Genomic DNA, 26157 nt, shown 5'->3' on the forward strand with positions numbered 1-26157 from the left:
ATTCTCCCCTTACAAAGCAGGTACAAGCACTAAATTAATAGGCGAATGAGTTTATTCTGGCTATGGTAGTCATGTTATTGGTCTCAGCATCAGAGTGTACAGGAAGTTTGTGTGCAATTACGATGAAGTGATGACCCCTTATACATATTGTCAGCACATCTGTAACGGACAAAGCTATAAAATGCAATCAAGCATCACAGACAAATCTGGGTTAATGCAACAGCAAGAAGTATTCCAGAACTTTAATACATATGTCAATACAATATTTAAGAACTCTAAATTACACTCACTTCATCATCCTGCAAATGGACTTGTTCTAAGATCAAGCCTTTGCTTCATCTCTCAACCAACTGACCGGCACTTGTAGCAAGCTCAATCAACAACAATATTCAACTCCAAACCATTTTGAAGAGAACAAGGATTGGTAGAAAACATAGAATTTCATATCTGCTTTCAATTAACTGGACTCCTCTAAAACAGGAGGAAGGGAAGAATGTTGTGCCCAGAGCTTTATGAAATTCTATTTGGGATCAAAATATATTTTTTTCTGCACAAATCCTAAAAGCTCTCCTGACTAATAACGGCACTTCAGTATATACCTTCAGATACTCACAAGTGACTCAAGTTAAGTCACATTTAGAAACAGTACATCTTTGGATCCCCTTAAAGAAACAGGGTGATTATACAGTAGAGGGAGAAATTGGTTTAAACGATTTTCTTATGGTTGACCAAATTCATTTTGCTTCCAGTGTTTATTCAATTCATTAAGTAGCTATTGAACTCTGACAAAATCCTCCCCAATTGAGCTAAGTGGGAAGGTATATAACAAATAAACAGAAGGCAGTCCCTACTCTCAAGAAGCTTATATTCAAAGAGACACAACACACACACACACACACACACACACACACACACACACACACACACAAAACAATCAGAGAATGAAACAAGTGAGCAGAGGATTCAGAGCCCTAATGCCACAGTACCAGAATGGAACAGATCATGGAAGGCCTCAGGAAAGGGGTGGTACTTGGTATGGGTCCTCAGAAAACAGATAAGATCCAGATAGGTAGGAGGAGGAAAGAGACATTCCTAATATATACAGTTGGGGTGGGTGGGAAAAGCAAGTGGAAAAAATTGCAAAGGGTAGATAGAAAAAGCACAACCTACTCTTAGCACAGTGAAGTGACTGAAATGTTGAGTATAAAGTTAATCTTATTAGTAGTGGGATATAAAGGATCACAATCAGTGATAAAAATCCTCCCCTATCCCTGATTCCATGAGTAATTATGACCATTTAGACAAGAATTCTTGAACCAGTTTAAATCCAAATTCTATTACCTCCTGGAAGGAGATTCCTAACTTTATGACCTGGCATATAATTCAGTTTTATTTGTGCTAAAACTACCTCTTGTGAAATTCCAAGGAATGTCCCCATTTTCTAGAGTACTCTAGGAATGTGTACATAACTTTACACAAATTTCACCCCTAATTTATTCATTTACGTAATCTGTATGCATTCTCTCTTCCTTACAAGGTCAAACAAGGCATTACTTTCTCACAAAGACATGTGGGAATGTATACCTCAAAAGAAGCAAACACTGATCTCTAAAAGGTGATTCCAATGGAAAGCTGTACAATTATTATAATGAAGTCACTATCTCTGCTCACCTTCTATGCACTCTTTGGGAATTGTCAAATCTCATTTTGGAATCAAAACACTAAATCCCAGATTGATTACTTAGCCTTGTCTCCAGATAATTTTTAGCAAGCTCCCTAAACCAAATCCTTCCTCAAAAATGATACAGATTTGTCACCCCCCAAAACACCTATTCCAAAAATGTAGTAGTTTACATGTCAGCATACCTATGCGAAAGGAAGACAATACATGCGAGAGCAGAAAGAGTATTGGACCAGGAGTTAGGAAACCAAAGAGCAAAATGAGAATCCTGGCTCTGAGAATCCTTCATTCACTTCATCCCAATGTCCTCATCTATAAAATAAGGAGGTTAAACAAGATCAACTCTAATATACCTTTGAAATCTAAAAATTAATTTTATCTAAATTCTGGTAGTTATTTTCCAAAAAAATAATCTTAATATAATCACATATTTGGAAATTTGAATTTCTTAAGATTTATTTCAAGAAAAACTTGAAGACAGGGACTATATTTTATGTTTCTTTGAATTCCTTAAAATGGCTAGCAAAGTGCACTTGTATACAGTAGGTGCTCATCAATATTTATTGATTATTTCAGCCAAAACTGGCTCAAATTATTTAGGTCCTGGGGTTGCAAGATATTTTCTGGTTTTGTCCTACTTCTCTTCAGTAGTTCCTTCCCTCCTCTCCTCCCATCTCCATGTTATTTATTCCCCTGACTCAAATGGAAGGCTAAAAATAGACAAGACACAGGTTTCTTTTAGCTCAAAAATGTTCACTGAGCTCAGTGAAAATGTGTTCAAACACCATCAGTAGTTTACTACCTATCATAATAGTATAAACAATTACTCTTAGTGATAGTCAAATGCACAATGATTAACTCTTACGTTTTAAGAGCTTAATTTAAAAATGAAAAGAATAATAAACACTAGATATTTATTTTTAAAAAATTCTCCTGGATTCTGACTACTAAAATAAACATAAATGACAGCGATTTAGATGATGAATTTTACTCACTGGAAAAAAAACAAATTCAGAGCCGGCTTTATTCTTTTGACCTACTAAAATTCAAAGATAGCACATGCACATAGAATTACACACTCACTTTCACACACACACACACTCTCAAACACATCACCTACATTTCTCATTTAACCCCAATGAAGTAAAATGTATGTGCCCAAGCATGATTGGAAAGCGTCTCTACTCCTAGCAATGTGCCAATGCTGCATGTGTCACAAATACTTCATGGAGGGTGGATCGATCATTCACATGCCAATGGGTTTTCTGATACCACAGTAATATATCAATGTAAAATGGATTTCCTTCTTTCCCTATGTGAACATTTATGTTACTTGTAACTGTTCCTGCCAGAGAGAAGGAGAAGTAGGCTATAAGAAAAGAAGTGGCAATAGACAGGGGAGAGATTTCTAAGAAATTCCTAAGCTAGATTAATGAAGATAGGTAATTTCCCTCACTATTCAATCATTAGTTATCATCCCTCAGCCAAATGAAACAGCTAAGATCTGAGAAAGCTGTTCCCTCAGCTATGTTAAACTGCCCAGTCCTAAGGGTAGTTTTTCATAAGTTTAAGCCACCTTTTCCTTTTATATAATCCCCAAGTCCTCCATTTCTCAATCAACTAAAACTCACTTTTAAACAGATAAGTGGTTTTGCATCCCATCCAAAGCTTTACATGACCAAAGGTAGGAGCATAAGTATGTGTGTGTATATACATATACACACACACATACATACATATATGTGAATGTGCATTTGTACCATATGTTCTAAGCCACATTGTTTGAAATCTAAGATTACAGAAAAGGCATGAATTAGACTTTCATGAAAAAGATGAATTATTTTCTTGAAAATTTTTCTTTGACAAAAAACTGCAGCTTCTCCCTATCCCACTTTTTCTTCCCTAAAGCAACCTGAAATAGATTGATGAATTTCATTCTAAAGAATCCTACAGCTTTTTCATGAGAATGGGTGTGGGCAGATAATAGCTACTCTTATTCTCCACTGTAATCCTCCTTCTAGTGGCAAAGATATTCCTAAAGCTCTAACTGAAGTCTTTGTCTCTGGATATTTCTTAACCATAGTTTAATGATAATCTTCAATGTAATGGATAATGGAAACATTCTGCTTATAATTATTAGTTTCTATAGAAAAATCTGTGAAAGGCAATTATCTGAAGTGAGAAAGAATAAAAAAATACTATGTTACAGGTGCTATGCAAACCTTTTAAGCTGGTTTTATATGAGTTTTTTTAAATGACAAAAAATGCACTTAATTATGATGCCCACAAAGCACCAGAAAGTATCTGATCTCTGTGGGCAAATTTTGGTATTACCAATGAATAAACCCTGGAAAATGAGACACACACAAAAAGCTTATAGGGACAAAAGAAAACTGTGTAGTGTGAGTGTGAATGTGAGTTCTGTGTGTGTGTGTGTGTGTGTGTGTGTGTGTGTGTGTGTACGTGTGTGTGTGAAATAGGGAAGGGAAGAATCATCACAATGCCATTCTATGTAACCCATGTGCACTTCACCATAGTAGGTAGCACCATTGTTGTGTTCTTTCTTGGACAGTTAAGTCAAGATTCTTGGGTAGAGTGAAAAGGTGAAGATTAGGCAAGAGCAACAGCGAAGCAAATGTGGGAAGTGTAAACATGATTGATCAATGGTATCTCTGCATGAAGGCCTCACAATCCAAACTTTTATTTGTATATACAGTTTCAATAGACACCTCTGCCATGTTGTCAGTTTTAACTACAACCCGTATGTGTTCATTCTCAATTGCATGACAATTTTTAAATATGAGGGCCTCAAAGTAACAAAAACTATGAATATTATAGCTATTATTAATTCCTTCACTTCAGAAAAAGGTTTTTATGTACATTGTGATAGGTACAGAATATACAAGAAACAGCTGTATGTACAAAAGTGCATTATAATGTAATAATACAGTGACCAGAGAGCAGAGGGAAATCCTGATTTAACCATCTTATTCAGTAATTCAGAGAATTTAGACCAGCCAATTTGATCCTTGTTTTGCTTCTGATCTTGGGTAATATAACTATTGACCTTTGAAAATGAAAAACTGATTTGAAATTTAATCACCTATGAAATGTTTTAAATCTATTTTCATTTCCGTCATTGATTTTGACAGCACAGCTATTGTATTCCAGACACACAAATGCTCAGAATGGTAAATAGAGAACTATCAAAATGAATCCAAACAGCATCAGTAATGGGAATTTGCTGCCAACTTTCTAAAACCTTCAGGCAAATAACCAAATACCAACCTGCCAGTTTAAGAAGCTTAATGGCTCAAGTACTACTGAGAAATAAGCAGCCCTATTGAATGGGAAGGGTTCTGGCTTCCAGCTCCATTCAAGCCACCCAGATGAAGTCTTAAAATAAACTTAAGGAATTCTTTCTTTTTCCATAGGTTAGATGCACATGCACAGCAAGCAACAGTGCCCCAAACCACACACAGCCCTGTACTTACATCTCCAGAGGATCGACTTATCACAATGATAGAAAAAAACCTTTTATAACACAACACAAACTCTCACTATGGAACCCAGGGAAACCAAACTAGTTTGCTTACTGTGCTTAGTAAGAACTTCATTTTGAAGTGTTTTAAAAACTTTAATTTAATAATGGTGATAATAGGTACCTGCAAGAGGAAAGTGAGCCAAGTAGCTGCTCTGTCCTCTTCCTGGGCAATTGGACTTTACAATGATCACTTCTCTATAGTCCAGCTGAAACTCAATTGTCAATGATCCTTTGGAGACTTTTTAGTAGGTAAATTATTTCCAAAGGAGGTAAAAGCTAAAAGTGATCCGAATTTGTCTAAGTGGAGTACTTTTGACCTAAGCCCAAGGAAGACAGCAATGTCTAGGTTAGCAAAGCTCCTGTGCCTCTCAGTTGCTTCTCTTACTCATTAAGAATAATTTACTTTTAGAGGATTCATTACTTAACTTGGGAAAATTAGATGGTAATTTGGTGGGAAAGGAATTTAGACTCACATTTTACACACTCTACCTCAGTAAATTCCAGTTGAATGATGAATTTTAACATAAAAATGTTATAAAATATAATACAGTGTATATCTGAATTGCAGAAGGGAGATAACAGGGCAGCTAGGTGGTACAATGGATAGAGCTCTGACCCTAGAGTCAGAAGGATGGGAGTTCGAATCCAGTGTCAAACACTTGCTAGCTGTGTGAGCTTGGATAAGTCACTTTACCCTGATTGCCTAGCATCCAGGGCCACCTCCAGTCATCCTGATTCATATCTGACCACTGGACCCAGATGACTGGAAGAGAAAGTGAGGCTGATGACTTAGCACAAATACCTCCCTCAAATTCAAATCATGTGCTTGTCATGATATCACCTCCATGATGCTGTGGTCTTCTTCAAAAATGAAGGACAAACATTATTAGAAGGGAGATGGATTTTTTTTTCAATTCAAACAAAAAACAAAACTGATGTGCTTGACTATATTAAGATAAAAATTTTCTGTACAATATAAATCAACATAACTTTTAAAAATAGACTAGGGAAAATATTTAAAGACAAATATGACAGATAAAAGTTGATATTTAAGCTATATAAGGAACTATTAAAAAAAATTACAGTGTTAACTACCTCACCCCGCCCCTCCCCATCTTCATTCACAATGGATAAATGGCTAAAAGATAATTTTCAAAAGAAAAACAACTTACTGCTCACCACCTGAAAAATGTTTAACTTTAGTAATAATAAAAGAAAGGCCAAATGAAACTAACTTTGAGGTATCACCCAACACCTATCAAAGGAGGAAAAATAAGTAAAAGCATCAGGGTTTGCTGTGAAACAACTCATTCATCACTGGCAGAACTGTAAGCCTATAATAATCTTTCTAGAGAGCCATCTGGCCAGTATGTTAAAAAACAATCAGATCTTTGAAAATGCCTTTGATTTTCATAGTGGCATTAAATATACTTGCAAAAAACCTGGAAGTAACATAAATGTCCAACAATAGAGAAATTGTAAAATAATCGTGGTACATTACTATAATGTAATGAAGTAGGCCAAGTTTGAGGACCACAAAGAAATCTGGAAAGACTTTTATGTAATAATGTGAAATGAAACAAGCAGAAGCAGTAGAAGTACACCTCAACAACAAACACAGAAGAGGGAAAGTCAAAGAACCAAGAAGCTTAAGATGGGTCTTAAGAGGAGTAACTACACACATGGTGGAGTAGTATCATTCACTTATGGTCTGTACAGAAGATTTCCCTATTGTTTCTGAATTCAAATGCACATTTGAGTCAACAAAACAGAAATATGTCATTTGAGTTCTCAGTCTAAGAATTAGGACTCAGGGCAGCTAGGTGGCACAGTGGATAGAGCACCAGGCCTGGAGTCAGGAGTACCTGAGTTCAAATCAGGCCTCAGACATTAATAATTACCTAGCTATGTGGCCTTGGGCAAGCCATTTGACCCAATTGCCTAGCAAAAAAAAAAAAAGAATTAGGACTGTTTCAAAAAAGAGCAAACATAATTGATATTTTACAGGTTATTCCTTCAAGAAGGGACTTATCAACTTTAGAAGGAGATTAAAATAATTTCTGCACCAAATCTGTGAGGAATCAGAAATGTCAGTATCTCAGGATTCATTCTGCAATACTGATTTCATTTGAAGAACTGCAGGCTTGGTCAAAGAATTGCTGTATTTTATGGAGCCTGACCAAGCTTTATGTCATGGACAAGGAAAATGGTACTCAACTTAAACAGCAAACCTTTTATCTCACTAGACCTTTTAATTCCTTTCTAATGAATTCTTTCTATAAAGCCAGTTTTGTTGAATTGAAAGTTGGGTGAGACCATCTCCATCAGGACCCACAACTTCATTGGTATGGGAAATTCCATCAATGTAGACTACATCTCCTAGACAAGGGGGTACCTTAGAGATTTTCTTGGAGTAATAAGTCACATAACTAGGCTAAAGAGGAGATAGGACTTGGACCCAGGCTCACCTACTCTGAAGCCTCACTCCCTAGCTATTATTTTGCCTCAGGTAGAAATCCTTGAGTTTGAAACCCTTGGAAGGGGAAAAAAACTGAAGTACAGAGTCATTATAAACTGTACATCAAATCTGTAATTGATAAATTCAAATCCTTCCATGAATGATCTCTCCAGAAATGACAAGTCTCATTTTTGCTATCTACCTAAAGGACTAATTTGATTTTTTTTAAACACACCAGGAGAAACCAGTCCATTTATGTTGCCTTATAATGGCCAAGATGGTGACTCTGGGTTCTCCAAAGCAAAGGCTACAAAGCCTAGTCCCAGGGGGGTATGGCTACTTTGTAAGGAATAGTTCCAACTGGTGTGTTTATCACCTGTAGATTGGCCATAGAGTGATCAATCACTGGCTCAGTGATCCACAAAATGAGAAAAAATGTAAAATGGCTCTGTCATGTGAGAGTGGCAAAAAAAGGAGAATACTAATGCTCTAAATCACTAACAAAAGAAAAGAAATACAAAAACACTGAGGCATTACCTGACACCCATCAAAATTGACAAATATTTTAAATGATGGAAATAGTCAACGTTGAAGGGCAATGTGGAAGACAAGTATACCAGTACCCTATAGGTGGAACTAAGAACCAGAAGATAATTTAGAATTATGTTTAGCAATGTTACTAAACTGTTCATACTCTTTGATCTAGTCCTACTACTCATGCTTGATGGAGGTCACTGTATCAAAATAGCAGAGTAGCACTTTTTGTAGGAGAAAAAAGGGGGACAGGGGAAAATTACTTGCCCAACAACTGAGGAATGGCAGAATAGACCATATAAATACAATAGTCTGCTATTATGCTATTAGAGACAATATGAAGAATTCAGGGAAACACAGGAAGAATTGTATGAACTGGTGCAGAGCCAATAAAGAACCAAAAGATCAAACACAATAACAACAATAACATAAATGAAGACAAAAGAGTTCAAATCAAATACAGTGACATGTTGGTTTCACAGGACTAATAGTAGTTTCACACAACTAACATAATTTCACACCACTAATATTAAAACATGCTTCTTTACTCTCTAAGAGCATAAAGTGACATGTGCAGTCAATTGCAATTGCAATATTAGACAATATAAGAAAAGGTAGTATGAAGGGGATATTTATTTTAAAGTGATTATTCTGTTAAAATAAAGAATGTCAATATTTTTTAAAAGATTGTTTTAAACAAATGAAGGATATTTGTTGTAGACTATAGCATACAATTGAAATGGAAATCCCTTTACTTTTGACAGACATCACGGATGTACAATGACCTGAGCCTAGAGTTGATAGGAGAAAGAGAGCGGACTGGACTGCCTTTGGGAAAGTGTGCAGGGATTTTAATGATCCCAAGTTTCACTCTAAAATAAAGGTACATATTTTTGGCATTAAGATTCCTCCTGTGTTATAGTACGGTTCCAAGTCATGGAATACCCCAGTATCGTAAGATGTAAAGTTGAGGGTCAACCATACAACAGTGGAAAGGGACATGTGAATAGGCTGCCACATATTATCAAAGAGAAACTAGGCAGAAAAAGTGGTATAAAGAATATCAATGAAATCTATGATTTGTTCGAAGTGACACAAAGCACAGGCAGAATAAAGAATATAAACAGTGATTATATAATGGAAATGAAGACAAGAATTCAAATCAGTTACAACTAATAATGGTTTCTCACAACTAATGTTACAACACGCTTCCTTTCTGTTAAGAAATGGAAAACAATAATAGCATAAAGTGGCATGTGCAGTCAGTTGCAATTGCAATATTAGACAGTTTAAGGAAAGTTACCATGAAAGGGGTGGGCTAGATCTGCATAAAAAAAGGGATTACTGATGATTATTAACTCACTCCTCTGGTATTCCCAAGCCTCTCTATATCACATGATCATAAGGAAGGGTCCCCGTGCTGGGTAAAGCCCTAGTGGAGGAGTTACAGGAGAACATAGACAAGAATCACGCAGGATAGACAAGAACTACAGGATGGACAAGAGTCACACAGAATGAGCTACTCTCTGCAATGCTGCAAGGAGCACTCACATTGATAAGATCACAGATCCACTGAAGGGAGGTGAAACTGGGGAGGGCTATATCACGGAATGGGAAAAAGGCATCTGACTAAGAGGATAACACAAATTCTCAAGTATACATTATCCAACATGTCCTTATGGGTACAATATAAGACATCAGCCAAGACAGGACACCATGGAGTCTGACAGGTGAAACCTGAAGGTTATCACTCAATCAGAAACACTTTCATAGTCAAAAGAAATGAAATGCAAATAAAGTTCACAAGAATTCACATTTGGATAAATTTCTATTTATCTGATGGACAAATGATACTTTTTCAAACCAAAGACTAGCAACTGTCCCATTTTCCTTGAAAAAATGTTCCACAGACCAGCCAATCATTCCCTTGAAGTTCTTTCTTGGCTAAATTTTTCATGACTTGGCTGAAAGAAATCTGATCCTATTACTTAAATTATCTAAAGTAGAGGTGTCAAATAATGCCACAAGTTGACCCAAATTAAAATGTAATTGGGAAATGTTTAACAAATAAATAAAAACTTACAACACAACATAGATAATGTTATTTTGTTGTTTTCTAAGTCAAGATGGAGTCTCAGGAATCTTTGACACTCCTGGCCTTGAGCCATGTGGTCCAGCCTGGCTTTGTCTGCCCTCTTTTGGAGAATTCTAGCATCTGGCCTTCTTGCTTCTGTAGCAACAGAGTAATCTGAGTATATAAAAAGTGGGAAGGAAAAAAGAGAAGCAGAACTACTGTGAGTAAACAATAGGATCTCTTATGAATGTGGTGTTTTACAATATACTTACAAAAGAGTCATGTGGTAGCATTCTGACTGTCACAAAAGGTACACTACTTCTTCTAATTTGTCATTTTTTCTTTCCCCTCAGTTTCATTATTTAACACTCTAGGAATCAAAGTGAAGTAAAAGTCACCCCGAGACATCAAAGTAAGAATTTGGAGCACTTCTCTCCTCAATAAATTACCTGAACTAAATACAGAACAGTAAAATACTGAAGAAGAATGTGGACTCTAGGGCATGAATACTCTTACTTGTTTCTTTTATAATCACCCAAAACTATTTTACCTCCAAGAATGTAATCATCAAACAATGATAAAAGCAGCCCATCAACTGTCAACACAAATAGTCCCCATCATAAACTTCCCTATAGAAAGATTCGAAGTCTGTCTTAAGCTACTTAAAAATTTTTAGTATTTCTTGTACTCGTTCAAACATACTACTATGAAAATACTTAAAAGAATGCCCTCATTTCACACTACCTTACAAGGTGACAATAAGCTAGTCAATATAAACATGTACCTAGTTCACGTTCATGGCAGACACTTTAAATTATGGTTCTGATGGAAAATTTCCATGGTTCAAAGTCTTTACATACTATAAAATGCTTCACACAGAGGTTCAAAAGAGTATCCAGGATTACCACCAAGGAATTTTGTACATGAGTCTCTTAGCACTGAGTGCTAAAGCTATAGACTCAAGTTGGGCTAAAGAAAATCAACTGCAAAGAATAGGTCAAATTGAAAAGAAAAATCAGCCTTGTAGAGAAAAAAATTCTAGATACTAAAGAAATGTCAGAAAGTAATTCCCCTTTAAAAACTTTCTCACCCAATGATGTTAGGCTCCCCAGTTTGTGACTGCATGCACAACTATTCCCTCTACAATTACCAGGTTCAAATGCCAATGGAATTTTGACTTCACAGAGAATGGAAAGGAGAAGAAAAATAGGTTCTAATCTTATATCTATGACTTTATGAATAAATAATAGGTGAAGACACAAGACAAATATACCCTAAAATATACAAATGGTACCTTCACCAGCAGTCCTGCCTCCTTACCCCCAACACCACAAAAGAAGTTTTCAGCTGGGCATCAAACAGAAATCACAATCCTTTAGAAAAACTCAACTGGTTCTATTGTAAAGAGAATCATATCTTGGAAATTGATTTTAAATCGATACACTGACATGAATGAATTTAACTACAAACCAATCTGTGAAGTCTTCTAACTTGGAAAAACATCTGTCTTTTCGCAAAAGCCACTTTCATTACTACACTTAAGTTTCAGGATTTTATCATTTATCTAAATCATCAGCACAGCTCTAATTAAAATTTTGGTTAAAAAAAATCCACATAAACTGTGAGGATAATGTTAAGGCTTAGAAACCCCACAACCAAATTCACACTGGTCACATTAAAACATCAACATCTCCTTCATGATCCTCTTCGGTCACTTTCAAAGACAGCACTTCTTCATTGAGGAAAAGCCCACTCAGCCTCTCTTTGCGGGCCTGCCTCTGCTCCTTTAGCTGCCTCTTGCGGAAAGCCTTCTGCTGTAACTTCCGCTGCTTGGAACGTTTCTGGGAAAATAAAGTTTTAAAAGTGGTATCAGTTCTGGTGTACTCCCCTCTCTCTCAGCAAGAACTTCAAAGATTAAACTCCAGTATTTAGAATGCTAAGGGACTGTTCAGATTTCATTGCTATAACTTATCTTTCTTGAGTAAAGAGGTCACAGCCTGAGGACTTAGAAGTTTTAAGAAATATGGGTACTGAATCCACATTTTGTTACTTGAAAATTTCTTGCTATTTTATATACATTTCTGATGCTGCCTCAAAAAATACACGAGGAATTTCTTTAGCACCCACTGTTATGGAGTAACAAGTAAACTGTGATATAAATTATGTAATATGAAGTATAGTTGGGGGGGATGGCAAAGTGAGAAGTCATTGGTGTAAAGATCTGGATTACAAACTATATGACAAAGTAGGCTGGGCCATGCTCACTCACATGTGTTGAGTCAAGCAGTAAAATTTTCATTATACCTTAAGGTGTCCCAGTGGTTGTATGCTGGGTATCATTTAGTAAACATCATTCTTCTTCCTAATTTATTCCTAAACATTTTGTACTCTGGAGACATTGTAGGCATTACTTCAATCTTCCCTAATGCTTTAAAAGCAGGTCAATCATCCAAAAGGTGATGACTATGTGGCTGAAGACCTAACACTTAAAGCTCATGAACTGAAGCTCTCCTCACTTAATTTTGATCAAAACATAGATCTTCAAGATAAACCTAAAAGACTCCTAGATAATTGACTGTATTCATGAATCTCAACACTTTTCTGTTAAGTTTCCTAAAATTTGGAGAAAACAAAAAGAACATTCAAAAAGACTTTGTTATTTTTATTAAACAAATATAACTAGATAAGATGTTTTTTAAACAGCAAAAAAAACAGTTGCAGAAACTTGGAATTTGAATGGAAAGGGATGAACCTGATGATTCTGCTTATAAGGATGAGACCACTCAGCAGAAGATTACACAGGTGGTGACTGAGCCCTTGTTGGATATCACTCTCTGTTCTCAGAAATTCAGTTAACAACTCAAGAAGACAGAAATGACCTTGTTTGGGATCTTACTGCATCCAAAAATAAAGAACTTTTTGCTCCCAGACTGAAAAAAGGATGAAATGTCCTGCAAGAGGACATCAAAGTACATTCAAAATAGAACACTTCTACGAAGCATTCAATATGAAAAGCATTTTCTGGCATGTATGTGGAGAATCTAAAAGGGACTGTTCTCTTTTATAAGGGCTACAATGTACCTCTCTAAGACAGCCACTTTGTGAATGGGACTGGAGAAACAAGAAAAACAGTCACAATACATTAAAAAATACTGGCTTCAAAGAAAAGAGCTGGTTCCCAAAAAGAATGATGGATAAAGAAAAGCTAGCTGGTAGCTACTCCTGAAAAAGTTACCACCATTACAAATTAAAACTTGGTCCAGTACAAAATGGATAAAAACAAAAGTCTTTCTTGAGGGGCGTCTAGGTAGCGAGTGGATAGAGCACCAACCCTGAATTCAGGAGTACCTGAGTTCAAATCCAGCCTCAGTCAATAATTATCTAGCTGTGTGGCCTTGGGCAAGCCACTTAACCCATTTGCCTTGCAAAAACCTAAAAAAACAAAACAAAACAAAGGTCTTTCTTATCTGAACAATAAATTTCCAAGAACCGGAGGTTAACATCAATGAAAGGATAATTTGTGGGAGTTCCAATAATGGAAGCAATAAAAGATGGACCTTGTGAAGAACAACTGAATGAAGCTGAAGTAACTACATGGAGAATGTTTTTTAAAAGGACCAAAATGATTTTCTTTTGGAAGCAATTCAGGAGGCATAAAATTACCAAGACACTGTCAGTGATGTTCTCAAGCTTATAAAGTTACTGAATGTATAACATGTCACTCAAGATCCATTTTTTGGATTCACATTTGGAATCCTTCCTCCCCAAAACCTCAGTGGTCTGTGATGGGCCCTGGGAATGTTTCCAACCAGAAATCCCCACAATGGAAAAATGACACTGGGGCAAGTAGAATACACTGCCTAATGCCAGACGCTGAGGAGAGTTACTACTCCGGTGAAATACCAAAGAAATTCAGTCATGGCTAAGTTTTTGAGAGTTAACTGAATGCAATTTTGTTTGGAAAAACAATTCCTGAAAACTAAGATCCCTGTGAAAGCAGTGGGTGCTAGACAAAAATCTGAAATAATACTTGAAATCAGTACAATAATATGATTTACAATTCACTTATTTTTCTGGTTGCGACAGGAAGAAAAAAAGAAAACTTGTAAAGCCATTTTCCAGCAGTGATCCAGGTTTATGCTGTAATGGCATCTGACCGATATACTCCTCCCTCTTTATATCAAGCAGAGTTTAAAGTAGGTAGTTTTATCTCATAATACAACACAGTTAATTCTAGTTTAAATGAACTTTTCCATAATTATAACTAAGGCCCACTAGTAACAATGCCAAATGAACATATATGATTGTTGCTGCTCATAAAGTCCAGGAAAAGCTACATGACTCTTTGAAACTATTGTCTACTTTCCTTTCTTATCTTGCCCTCCCCATCTCCATACCATGGCTCCCCACTGGTCCCTATGAATTTCCCCAGTTCCAATCACCCATCTCCTCCCTTCTCCCTCCCCATCTGGCAGTCCCTATTTCAGGGTGCCTCTGGCAGATTCCCTTCACCTCCAGCTTTAAGTGATCTCTTTTAAGTTCTTCTTAGCAATACAACTAGCCCTCCCCTTTACACCACTCACATTCACCTTCCTTTTAAATTCGCTCTGCTTCATTTATTGACTAGTGTATGTCATCCCTAGGAGGGCAGGCTGGGTCCCATTACAGCTCTGGATTCCTTTTGCCTTGGCAAGGCAAATGGGAGGGGGGAGGCTTTTTAAATGCAGGTGGAAAATAAATACCTCAGAGTTGGGTCATGCAGGCTGGGGAAGAATCACAACACTTCTTGCCTCATGCAAGGCTAGCTAGGATCCTTCCTCCAAGGACCACGGTGCTCTTTTCTACTGGTTCCCACAGAGTTGGAGGAACACCTTTGTGCTCATGAACCAGGCTCAAGGCTCTGTTGCCATGGCAAGGACCCCAAAGCCCCACTAAGAGACATCAAAGAACTCTATTAACATGACTTCTGTTTGTTAAGGTCAGAAAAATCATATATGTTTAACCTTTGAAGAAGAAAAGAATTCTTTCAGGTAGAAATCACATAGGAGGAAGTATCTCCTATGTAAATTAGCATGGAACATGCAATTAGCACACAAGTTTTAAGTATACAGACCTAAGAGCTGACAGGGCCCTTGGAGAATGGGGAGGTCATGTGTGGGACAGTCTGGCCAGGGTGCCATCCAAATTTCATGCTCCATTGTGACACTGACTCAGCAATGAATCTTAAGAAATAATCTGAATCAGTAATTCTATTTTCAGTAGTTCTCTTGCTCATAATGGACACTGCATTCAGACAAACCTGAAAACTGCTCTCTGGCTTTAAAGCAGAACATCATAATAGGCATTGACATTTATAGGGCACTTTACATATATTTATTAGTTTCTTCAATGGCCAGTGATATGAGGTAGGTGCTCTGGGGATTAGTGAGCTTATGTACCTGACCCAAGGACACTCAACTAGACAATGTGATGAAGAGCAGAGTTTAGGAAGGGCTGGGTCCCAATCTAGTCTCAGGCACTTCCTAGCTAGGACCAGAAATCAGAACCCTCAGCAGGTCCTTTCCCATTCTTAGATTTCAGATTCCTCCACTTCACTGACCTCTAAGGTCCCCTTTCCAGCTCTACAGGTGACAGAAGCAGGCAGGAAACTTCTGGTACCAAGCCCAGGAATTCCCTGTGCCCAAGCACCTGGTAACACCTTTACATGGCAGGGAGAGCAGCAGGAGAGAGGTAAATTTCACCAGCATGCCAAGCCTTCCCCTACTCAGAGTGGGGAAACTTGAATGAACTGATGCAGAACAGAATCAGGAAAACAACTAAAATAAGAATACTGTCATAATATACAATTTTGAAAGACCTAAGAACTCTGAACAATATAATGTGATCAACCACAATTCCAGAGGACCTATGATGACAACCACCACTTGACTGAAAAATAAGACTCAAAATGCAAAATGGGATACATAATTTTGCTCATGATCAGTGCAGGCCTTTGTTTTGCTTGACTGAATTATTTGTTATAAAGGTTTTGTTCTTTCTCAACTGGAGAGGGAAAGCAGGGAATAAATGCTTGTTAACTGAAAAAAAAAATTTTAAATAAACAATTCTGTCCTTTTAGTCTAGTGATGTCAAACTCAAATAGAAACAGGGGCTACTAAAAGGTTCATAAGGATTCCTGCAGGCCACATACTGACTTAAGACAACCAAGTTGTCTGTTTTCCCAGTGACATTTAATTTGGTTCAGGTGGCTCTCTAGACTGAAGTGGGCCATGGTCTGTGCAGCATGTTTGACATCTCCACTCTAGAAGACTACAAATATGGCAAGGTGTTCAGGTAATAAACCTGTAAGGACAAATGCAATTTTAAAAATCATTTTCCTGATTCGTAGATTCATAGAAAGCAACACTTCAGGTGTTATGAACTGAATAAATGAGGGCATGCAATTGTATACACTGCATCCAGTTCACGCAACAAAAAACAACCAAGCCTCCATCCCTGGAACCTAGTTTGGAAAGCATCTCAATGAACTCCAAGTCTGGGGACAACAGTAATTATTACTAACTACCAAAACCAGAACAGGCCCCCGCACTTACCAATGGGACACTTTACCTTAGAATCTCGAATCCGCTCCGCTGCACTGGTAGATAGGTTGCTGTCACTATGTGCCCGGCTCATGTTGGCACTTGAGTTGGAAGCAGAGTTTCCCACACTGGAACCAGTACTGCTGGCAGAGCTGACCATGCTGGCACTGCTGCTACTGGCGCTGGCGCCGCTCACACCGCTGGTGCTGCCACAGTTGTAACTGCTTCTCTTCCAGGGCTCTCTCGTGGCCCGCTGGCGAGGCCCATGCTCCTTGATGTAGTTTCTCACCTTGAAGTACACACAGGAAATGTGGCTCAACTCTGGGCCCTGAATGGTCTTTTATCAATCCAGTAAAAAAATCAAATCAGATTTCCTTCCTAATGTTATTAGTCAAATATGCTAGACATGTCCAAGGAAGAGGCAAGTTTTTAAAAACCAGAAAAAGTAGTAAAAAGTAAAACAACATGCCAGTGTTTGAGGTTTCTAAAAAATCTAACACATAGCTAGACCACTAAAAAATAAAAGTATTGTCAGAAACTAATGTTTCTTAGTATAAAGCAGTAATTCTCAAAGGATGGTTCTCAAAACTTTGAGGGTCTTCTGATACCTTTTCAAGGGGTCTTTGAGATAAAAATTCCTTTTATAATGGTACCAAGATGTTTTAATTTCTGATATGACAAATATTGATAGCTATATCTCACATAAACAAATGTTACTTGGAAGAAGGGATCCTCAAAAATATTTAAGTGTGTAAAAAGTATGAGACCAAAAAAAAAAAAAACTGAGAACCATTAATATAAAGAAAAAGGTATCAAATTAAAATGCAAGCTATACTCTACTCCAAAATGCATTTGACTGTGATCAAGTCAATCTCTGTTTCAATTTTCTCATCTATAAAATGGAGATAGTACTATCTAAGTTGCCTATTCAAAGTCTTGGGATGAGGATCAAATGACTTCAAGCATATACAATTTAGTATACCATAATGTGCACTAACTGTTATTTTTAGAATTTTTTTCCATGTAGAAATGTAAACCTTAATCATCCATGCTTATTTACTCAGAAATCTGATCTTCGAAGACTGTTTAATATTTGTGATTCTGATTACATTTATAGGCATGAATTTTTGATTCTTTACGTACCTGTTTGAGTTTTTCATCTGTGAGACAGTTCAGTTCAATAATAAACTCACTGTCTGTAGGGGAGATCTGTGCAGTGGGATCAATAATTTTAATGATATCAAGTTGTTCCCGAAGACCCATTTCAGTACTGACTTTACGACTCAAGTACTCAATATATTCAACCTATTTAATGAAAAAGAGTGCTGTTACTAAAACCTGTTAATTTTAGAAGATATGCCATGGGTAGATACTGTGTCACATATTTCAAAAAATACTTTCCAATTCCATGTTTTGCTTAAAGAGATCAGGTAGAGCTCCTTCCCCCTCCACATTCCACCCCCCAGTCAAAAGCTGGCTCTCCTACCTCATAAGGCTGCTGTGAGCAAAGCACTTTGAAAGCCTGAATGCTCTATATGGGGAACAAAAAGCTCTCTCGAAAGGCAAGTTCGAGTTCAGATTGTCTACATGTGCATGTACATGTCCAGCTTTAAAAAGATGTTCCATTGACCTTCACCTTTTAATTACAAATGGAGAAGAGAGTTCTACCTGCTCATCATTTGTCATGGCACTCCAGGGGAGTTCATCTAGGTTGCGGTGTTTGTTTTTCTTCTTGGGAAGCAAGCATGGTGAGCTGGGAATGCTGGGGATGACGTCTGAGAACACATCACTCCCACTTGCAATGTCACTGCCTGGTAACTTCAAAAGGGAGAAAAAAGAGCCAGAATTTCAGTTCTGTAGTAGCCCAGGGTCTGAGCAAACAAAATTAGTTCAATCAATCAATAAGAACTAAGTGCCTACTATGTACCAAGTATTTCCCTAAGAGATAGGAAGCCAAAAAAAAAAAAGGAAAGGACAAATTCCTGTCATAAAGGAATTTGTAATCTAATTGGAGGTTATAAGATAATCCTAATATGCAAAGGAGGATGGCCAAGTCATACCAGATCGAAAATTATATTATAAAATGAAGGTCAACAAAACTGTCTGGTACTGGCTAAGAAACAGAGAAATGGATCAGTGGAATAGATTAGGAACAAAAGAAACAGTAGTAAATGACTATAGTAATCTGCTATTTGATAAACCCAAAGATTCCAGATTCTGGGATAAAAATTCACTCTTTGATAAAAACTGCTGGGAAAACTGGAGAACAGTATGGCAAAAACTAGGCATAGACCCACATTTCACACCCTATACCAAGATAAGGTTGAAATGTATACAGGATTTAGACATAAAGGGTGATACCATAAGCCAATTAAGAGAATAAGAAATACTATGTCAAGTCTATGGAAAGGGGACGAGTTTATGACCAAACAAGAGATAGAAAATACTATAAATTGCAAAATGGACGATTTTGACTACATAAAATTAAAAGGTTTTTGCACAAATAAAACCAATGCAGCCAAGATTAGAAGGAATGCAGAAAGTTGGGGAAAAATTTACACAGTTACTGTTTCTGATAAAGGACTCATTTCTAAAATATATAGAGAATTGAATCAAATTTATAAGATTACAAGTCATTTTCCATTTGATAAATGGTCAAAGGATGTGAACAAGCAGTTTTCAGATGAAGAAATTAAAAATGTTTATAATCCTATGAAAAAATGCTCCATATCTTTATTGATTAGGGAAATGCAAATTAAAACAACTCTGAGGCACCACCTCATACCTATTAGATTGGCTAAGATGACAAAAAAGGAAAATGATCAATGTTGGAGAGGATATGAGGAAATTGAGATACTAATGCACTGTTGTTGGAGTTATAAAACTGATCCAACCTGAGGAGCAATTTGGAACTATATTCAAAGGGCAATAAAACAGTGCAACGCTTTTGATCCAGTAATACTACTATAAGGTCTGTATTTCAAAAAGAGCATTAAAAAAGGGGAAAAAACTCACATGTACAAAAAATATTTATAGCACTTCTTTTTTGTAGTGGCAAAGAACTGGAAATTGAGGGGATGTCCATCAATTGGGGAATGGCTAAACAAACTGAAGTATACATATGTGTATGTGATGGAGTACTATTGTTCTGTAAGAAATTATGAGAAGCCAGACATAAGAGAAGCACAAAAAGACTTTCATGAGCTGATGCTGAGTGAAGTGAGCAGAACCAAGAGAACATTGCTCACATTAACAACAACATTGTGACATGATCAACTGTGATGGATGAAGCTATTTTCAGCAGTTCAGAGATCAAGGACAATCCTGAGAGACTCATGGAAAACGCAATCCACATCCAGAGGAAAAACTAAGGAGTGTGAATGTTGAGCAAAATATATTATTGCTTATTTTTTAAGACTTCTTTTATGTTTTTTTCTTTCTTAACTCATGATTTCCCTGCCTTGGTTCTAATTCCCTTTACACAATAGGACTAATGTGGAAATACGGTAAACATTTTTGTGCATGTACAATCTATATCAGATTGTTTACTGCCATGGGGAGGGGGGTTGAAAAATGAGGAACTGATAAATTTGCAAATGGATGAATGTTGAAATTGCCTTTGGATGTAATTGGAAAAATAAAATAAAATTTTAAAAAAGCCTAGTGGCAAATAAAGGAACTCAGAATATAAATCTTTAGCCAAAATTTTAGACACTATGAAGAAGTTATTCAATACTAGGCAGTTATTTTGTCAGTCAATATAGTTTGACTAGCTAATATCAACATGCAAGTTATCCTTTGAAAATAAAATTGAAGAGAATATAGAAAGCCTTGAAGAAGGTAAATGTAAAACCCTTAAAATGCAATGACTCCAGGTCTAGCATTATATCCACTGAGTCATCTAGCTACCCTGAATTCTTTTGCAAGGTTTCTATTTCTCAAAATCATCCAAAGGGTTTCAACAAAGATGAATCAAAGTAATGGGAGCTCTCTTTGTGGAGGAGTGGTATAGGGTGAAGAAAGAAAGAAAACCATTTAGGTTAATCTCTGGCTAAGCCTAGTCTTTCAAAGTTTGATCACTTGGTAGATAATTTAAATCTGATTCAATTAGAGCTTTAGAAAACTTTAAACACAAAACTTAAAGCGAGTCTATTTTTAAAAATTAACCAACTTTAATTTATATTTATCAGTATTCCTGATATTACAGTTTATTACAGGAAACCAAAATATCACAAGGCCAGAGAAATATTGATGGCAGTCACCTAACATTTATTAAGATATTTTGCCTAATTCTTTAATATACTATTGTGTTTGCTAATTCACATAACAAAAGAATGTCTTCAGAAATGATTTCACACATGCAAATCATAATAATATTTTATGAGATAAAAATGAGGCAACAATATGAAGATTACAGAGATTTAAATGCTGCCAAAATGCAATTCATATTGTAGACTTGCTTAGTGATCAGCTAGATAGGTGGATGGGGGGGGTCACTCTTAGGGGTCAAGAAGACTTAAGTTTAAGTCCTGCTTCTGACATCCTGACCACCAACATATCATGGCATTTTTCTCAGTTCCCCAGTTAATTCATAATTTAAATTAGAAATCTGCATTAGTAGAGGGAGCTTCTACATGGGGATTTTCTAAATCAATCATATCACAAATATAGGCCTCCTACCCACCAACTCAGGAAATAGAACTGCTTGACAAACAGATCGAGTTTGGCTATGACTGTAACTAACAGTGCAGAAAGTCTGGTCACAGAGCTCTTTGTGAACTCTTGTCCTTTCCAAATGAAACTACACCTGTGTCTATTTTGAACCAGCAAAACAAAAGGGGAGTGAGGGAACAACATGTCCCTGATGGATTTATAGGTGCATTCTATCAAGCTTTTAAAGAATAATTAATACCTCATTATACGAATTATTCTCTAAAGTTGAAAAGGATATCACTATTAAGTTCCTCTTATAAAACAAATAGTCCTAGTATTTAAACTAGGGAGTCTGAAGCAAAGAGAACAAATATCACTAATGAATAGAATTCCAAATAATATCCTGATCAAAAAAACAGCAGGACATCCCAAACCTCACACCAAAACTTACTTTACAGATCAAAGTTTTTAAATCAAGGGTCCATAAATTTATTTGCTAAAAAAAATTGTGAGAACCATATTTCAATAAAACTGGGTTCCTTTTAACCTTACGTTTTCTACTAAAGCACAGTCAGTAGATCTGTGAATTGATCCAACCATATTGGAGAGCAATTTGGAACTATAACCAAAGGGTAATCAAACTATGCATATACCTTTTACTACTAGGTCTGTATTCCAAACAGAAACAGATAAAAAAAAGAAAAAGAAGAAAGTGACATATGTGTACAAAATATTTATAATATTTTTTGTAGTGGCAAAGAATTGGAACAAATTGTGGTATAGATTTGTGATGGAGTAATACTATGCTGAGAAATGACTAGAAGAATGCTTTCAGAAAAACCTGAAAAAACTTAAGTGAACTGATACAAAGAGAGGTGAGAACCAGAATACTGTCCACAGCAACAAAATATAAAGATGATCAACTGTGAATGGCTATTCTGAGCAATACAATGATCTAAGACAATTCAAAAGGGATGATGAAAAATGCTATTCTCTCCAGAGATAGAACTGATGGATTCTGCAATACAGAAGGAAACATACTTTATTTTAACTTTATTTTTTACTGAGATTTTGTTACTCTATGGCAATATGATTAATATGGAAATGTTTTGCATGACTGCACCTAGATAACCTATATCAAATCGCTTGCCTTCTCAAAGAAGAGATAGGGGATTTGGAACTAAAAGTGTTTTTTTTTTTTAAAATGAGTGTTAAAAATTGTTTATATATAGGAAAAAGTAAAATATTTAAATCAAAAAATTAAAAATATGATTCTGAAAAGGGGTTCACTGCCTCCACCAGACTGCCAAAGGTCCAAGAAACAGATGTGTTTGCACAGGTTTTGCAATGATTTTATTTCTGAAGTGATTTTAAAATATGGGAAGAGAGGGTTTAACGTGAAAAAGAAGAAAATGGAACAAAAGAGTCAGATATCATAAGAATGTCACAGGGGAAGAAGAGATGAAAAACTACTACAGTCTTGGATACCAGTTAAAACTGTCTTCCAAAGAATGACATGGGTCCACTGTCAGGTAAGAGATCATCCAGTAAGGGTCACAGGAAGAAGAGAGCAGTAATATTTGGTGACTCCTCACCAAGTGTTACAAAGGAAGTTATTTGTTGGCCTGAGAATTGTGATCTGTGTTCCTAGAGTAAGAATCTGAGAGAAGGGACAGCTAGGTGGTGCAGTGGATAGAGCACTGGCCCTGGAGTCAGGAGTACCTGAGTTCAAATCTAGACTCAGACACTTAATAATTACCTAGCTGTGTGACCTTGGGTAAGCCACTTAACCCCCACTGCCTTGCAAAAACTAAAAAAAAAAAAATCTGAGAGAATACAGAAAACCTATGGAGACTTCTCAAACTAGATGACAACTATATACTTATGGTAATTTAGTATGGGAACAACTTAAACTACCAGAAGGAATCCAGAAAGCATTCCTAAAGATTATAATGACCTGGGCAAGAAACTCAAGATATTAGGAGCAGAGGTGGCATTTTTATCATAGCTTCTAATACGAAGCAAGAATGTCAGTGGAGTAAGGCAAATTTGGAAAGTATCTGGTTAAAAAGATGGTATTTAATAATGGACCTTGGATTTATGGAGTATGGTTTAAAATATATGATGGGTCCTGGTCAGAAATGTCAGACACATCAAAAAGGGTAACAAAATTACAGATGGACAGAGGTGGTTTCTTATCCAAGGGTTCATTAGCTTATGTTTTTTCATTCATTTTTCAAATTTTTTTTCCAATTACATTCAAAGATAGTTTTCAGCATTCATCCTTTTGCAAGTTGTTAAGTTCCACATTTTTCTACCACACTCCTTTCCTTCTCTCCTCCCCATGGCAGTGAGCAATCTGATATAGGTTGTACATGAACAATCGTGTTTAACATTATTTCCAAATTAGTCATGCTGTGAAAGAAGAATTAGAACTATGGGGGATGAAAACCACGAGAAAAAGAAAAACAATGAAAGACGTTTTAAAAAATAAACATAGTATATTTTGCCATGAACTTATTTTTTAAAAAATATTCTGTCCTTTTTTTTGGGGGGGGGGGGGTTTGCAAGGCAACAGGGTTAAGTGAATTGCCCAAAGTTATGCAGTTAGGTGATGGTTAAGTGTCTGAGACCACATTTGTGTTCAGGTCCTCCTGATACCAGGGCCAGTGGTCTATACACTGCACCACCTAGCTGCCCCTGACAACTGTTTTTCAATATAATTAACGTCCTTCATAATTCTTGAGTTTTTATTTTATACATTTAAAAACATTCTGAGAAAGGGTCTATAAGCTTCACCAGAATGCCAAAATTACCCACAACACAGAAAAGTTTAAAATCTATCCCTGAATGGCAAACACATCACTAAGGTCAAGCCAATCATTTTTAAAGAAGAATATGAAGCCCAGATAGGGGAAATGACTTGCCCAAGTTCATGTGAAGAGTAAGTGGTAGAGACAGGATCTAAGTCCAGGTCTTGATTCCAAATCTAGTGCTTTTCCCATGGTGCCACACTGCTTCCCATTGGTTATACGATGAAAATCAACTTTGAGGAAGATTACTTTGAAAGGAATGCTCAAGAGGGTTGAGAGAACAGTGAGAAAACTATTGCAATAGGTTCAGTAGCAAATTAAAAAGGTCGAGGCTGAGTGGAAGCAGGAATAGAAAGGAATCTATTTATAAATGGGTCAGATTAATATAGCAAACATGACAATATGTTTCCTATTAATGGATTCTACTTAATACAATACCAAACAAATTTTGAAGGGGCTTCTTTATAGGAGATAAAAATCATCATGATTTTCACAGAGAAAAAAACAAGTAGATATTTGTCCTAAAGGAGAGGTGAGAGAGGGAATGAAGAGGAAGAATTGGTGGATCAATGATAGTGATACAAAAGGAAAAGATTGTCAACTAAATATTTTTAAAATACATAAAAGACAACAGAAGGAAGTTCAGAAGGGAACAGAGATAATCAGAGAAATTTTGTTAAATATACTCCTTAAAGAACTATGTAATAAAAGTTGACATGCAAGTTTAATATTAATTTCTTTTTCTGTTCAAATGTTTATGAGAAGACACTATCAAGTTGTTACCATCAAAACTCTCTGGTTTGGGCAAGAATTTGAAAAAGAGAAGATATCAGAGGGCTCTTAAATTGAAACTTTCATGGACAGATTTTGGTGGGTCTGTAATCTTGGATGAGAACAAGATGCCATTTTTATTTTTACTAACTCCTAAGTGAAAGTTGCATTTTCTTCAATTATTTAAAAATACGATTCTGTGAAAGGATTCATAGACTTTATCAGTCTGACTACCAAAGGGATTTGTAACACAAACAAGGTGAAGAACCCCTGACCTGTATACACCAGATAGCCAACCAAATGTCTATGAAACATTAGTATTCAGTGAGCTTGTAGAAAAGAAAAAACTAAGCAAAAGATTAATTATTTCACTTGGGGAAATTGCTTGGCAATTTGGTGGGAAAGGTATTTAAATTCACATCTTGAAAAGTAGGTACTAGTAAATCCCTGAACAGTGACAGACTTAAAAATAAAAAAATTACTATCAGAATACAGAATGAAATATTTATCTGAATTGTAGAAAAGTGATGAATTTTTCAAAATTCAATACATAAAAACACAATATTAGCAATAAAACTGATGTCTTGATTACATTAAAATATAAACTCAACTATATTAAAATATAAATGTGATGCAATATGGACCAATAATTTTTATACTTCTTATAATAAAATTGTGTTAATATTGTTTTCCATGCTCGAAACTTCCCCCTGTAACTCTCTTCTCAACAGATGGGGGAAAGTATTTATGGTCATACATACATACATGCATGCATATGTCAGATAAAGATAAGATATCTAAAAATATACAAGATATATAGAGATAGATGTATATGAGACATTTCTATTTAAGGTATATATAAGATATAAAAGTTTTATATCGCTATCTTAGACATCTAATATAGAAATGTGTGAAATATAAGTTACACAAATATAGAATATCATAAATATGACCAAAAATCACATTGGTAACACCCAATACACAACAGTAAAATGGTTCAAGAATAGAAACAATTTCCAAAGAGAAAGACGGAGTTGTTTAGAATTAT

At 36.1% G+C, this 26157-nt stretch overlaps 1 protein-coding gene across 1 annotated transcript in view; it reads right to left on the minus strand.

The window, feature by feature from the left end:
- Positions 1–227: 227 nt before the first annotated feature.
- FAM199X (family with sequence similarity 199, X-linked) overlaps positions 228–26157 on the minus strand; it is a 50163-nt gene continuing 24233 nt past the window's right edge. Inside the window, exons 3-6 of the mRNA XM_074207879.1 lie at positions 18541–18690; positions 18016–18177; positions 16901–17161; positions 228–12132 (exon numbers count right to left, since the gene is read on the minus strand). Coding sequence (XP_074063980.1) covers positions 11962–12132; positions 16901–17161; positions 18016–18177; positions 18541–18690 — 744 coding nt within the window. The 3' untranslated portion in view covers positions 228–11961. The remainder of the gene's footprint in view (positions 12133–16900; positions 17162–18015; positions 18178–18540; positions 18691–26157) is intronic.

This window comes from Macrotis lagotis, chromosome X, assembly GCF_037893015.1.
Source record: "Macrotis lagotis isolate mMagLag1 chromosome X, bilby.v1.9.chrom.fasta, whole genome shotgun sequence".
Classification (NCBI taxonomy): Eukaryota; Metazoa; Chordata; class Mammalia; order Peramelemorphia; family Peramelidae; genus Macrotis; species Macrotis lagotis.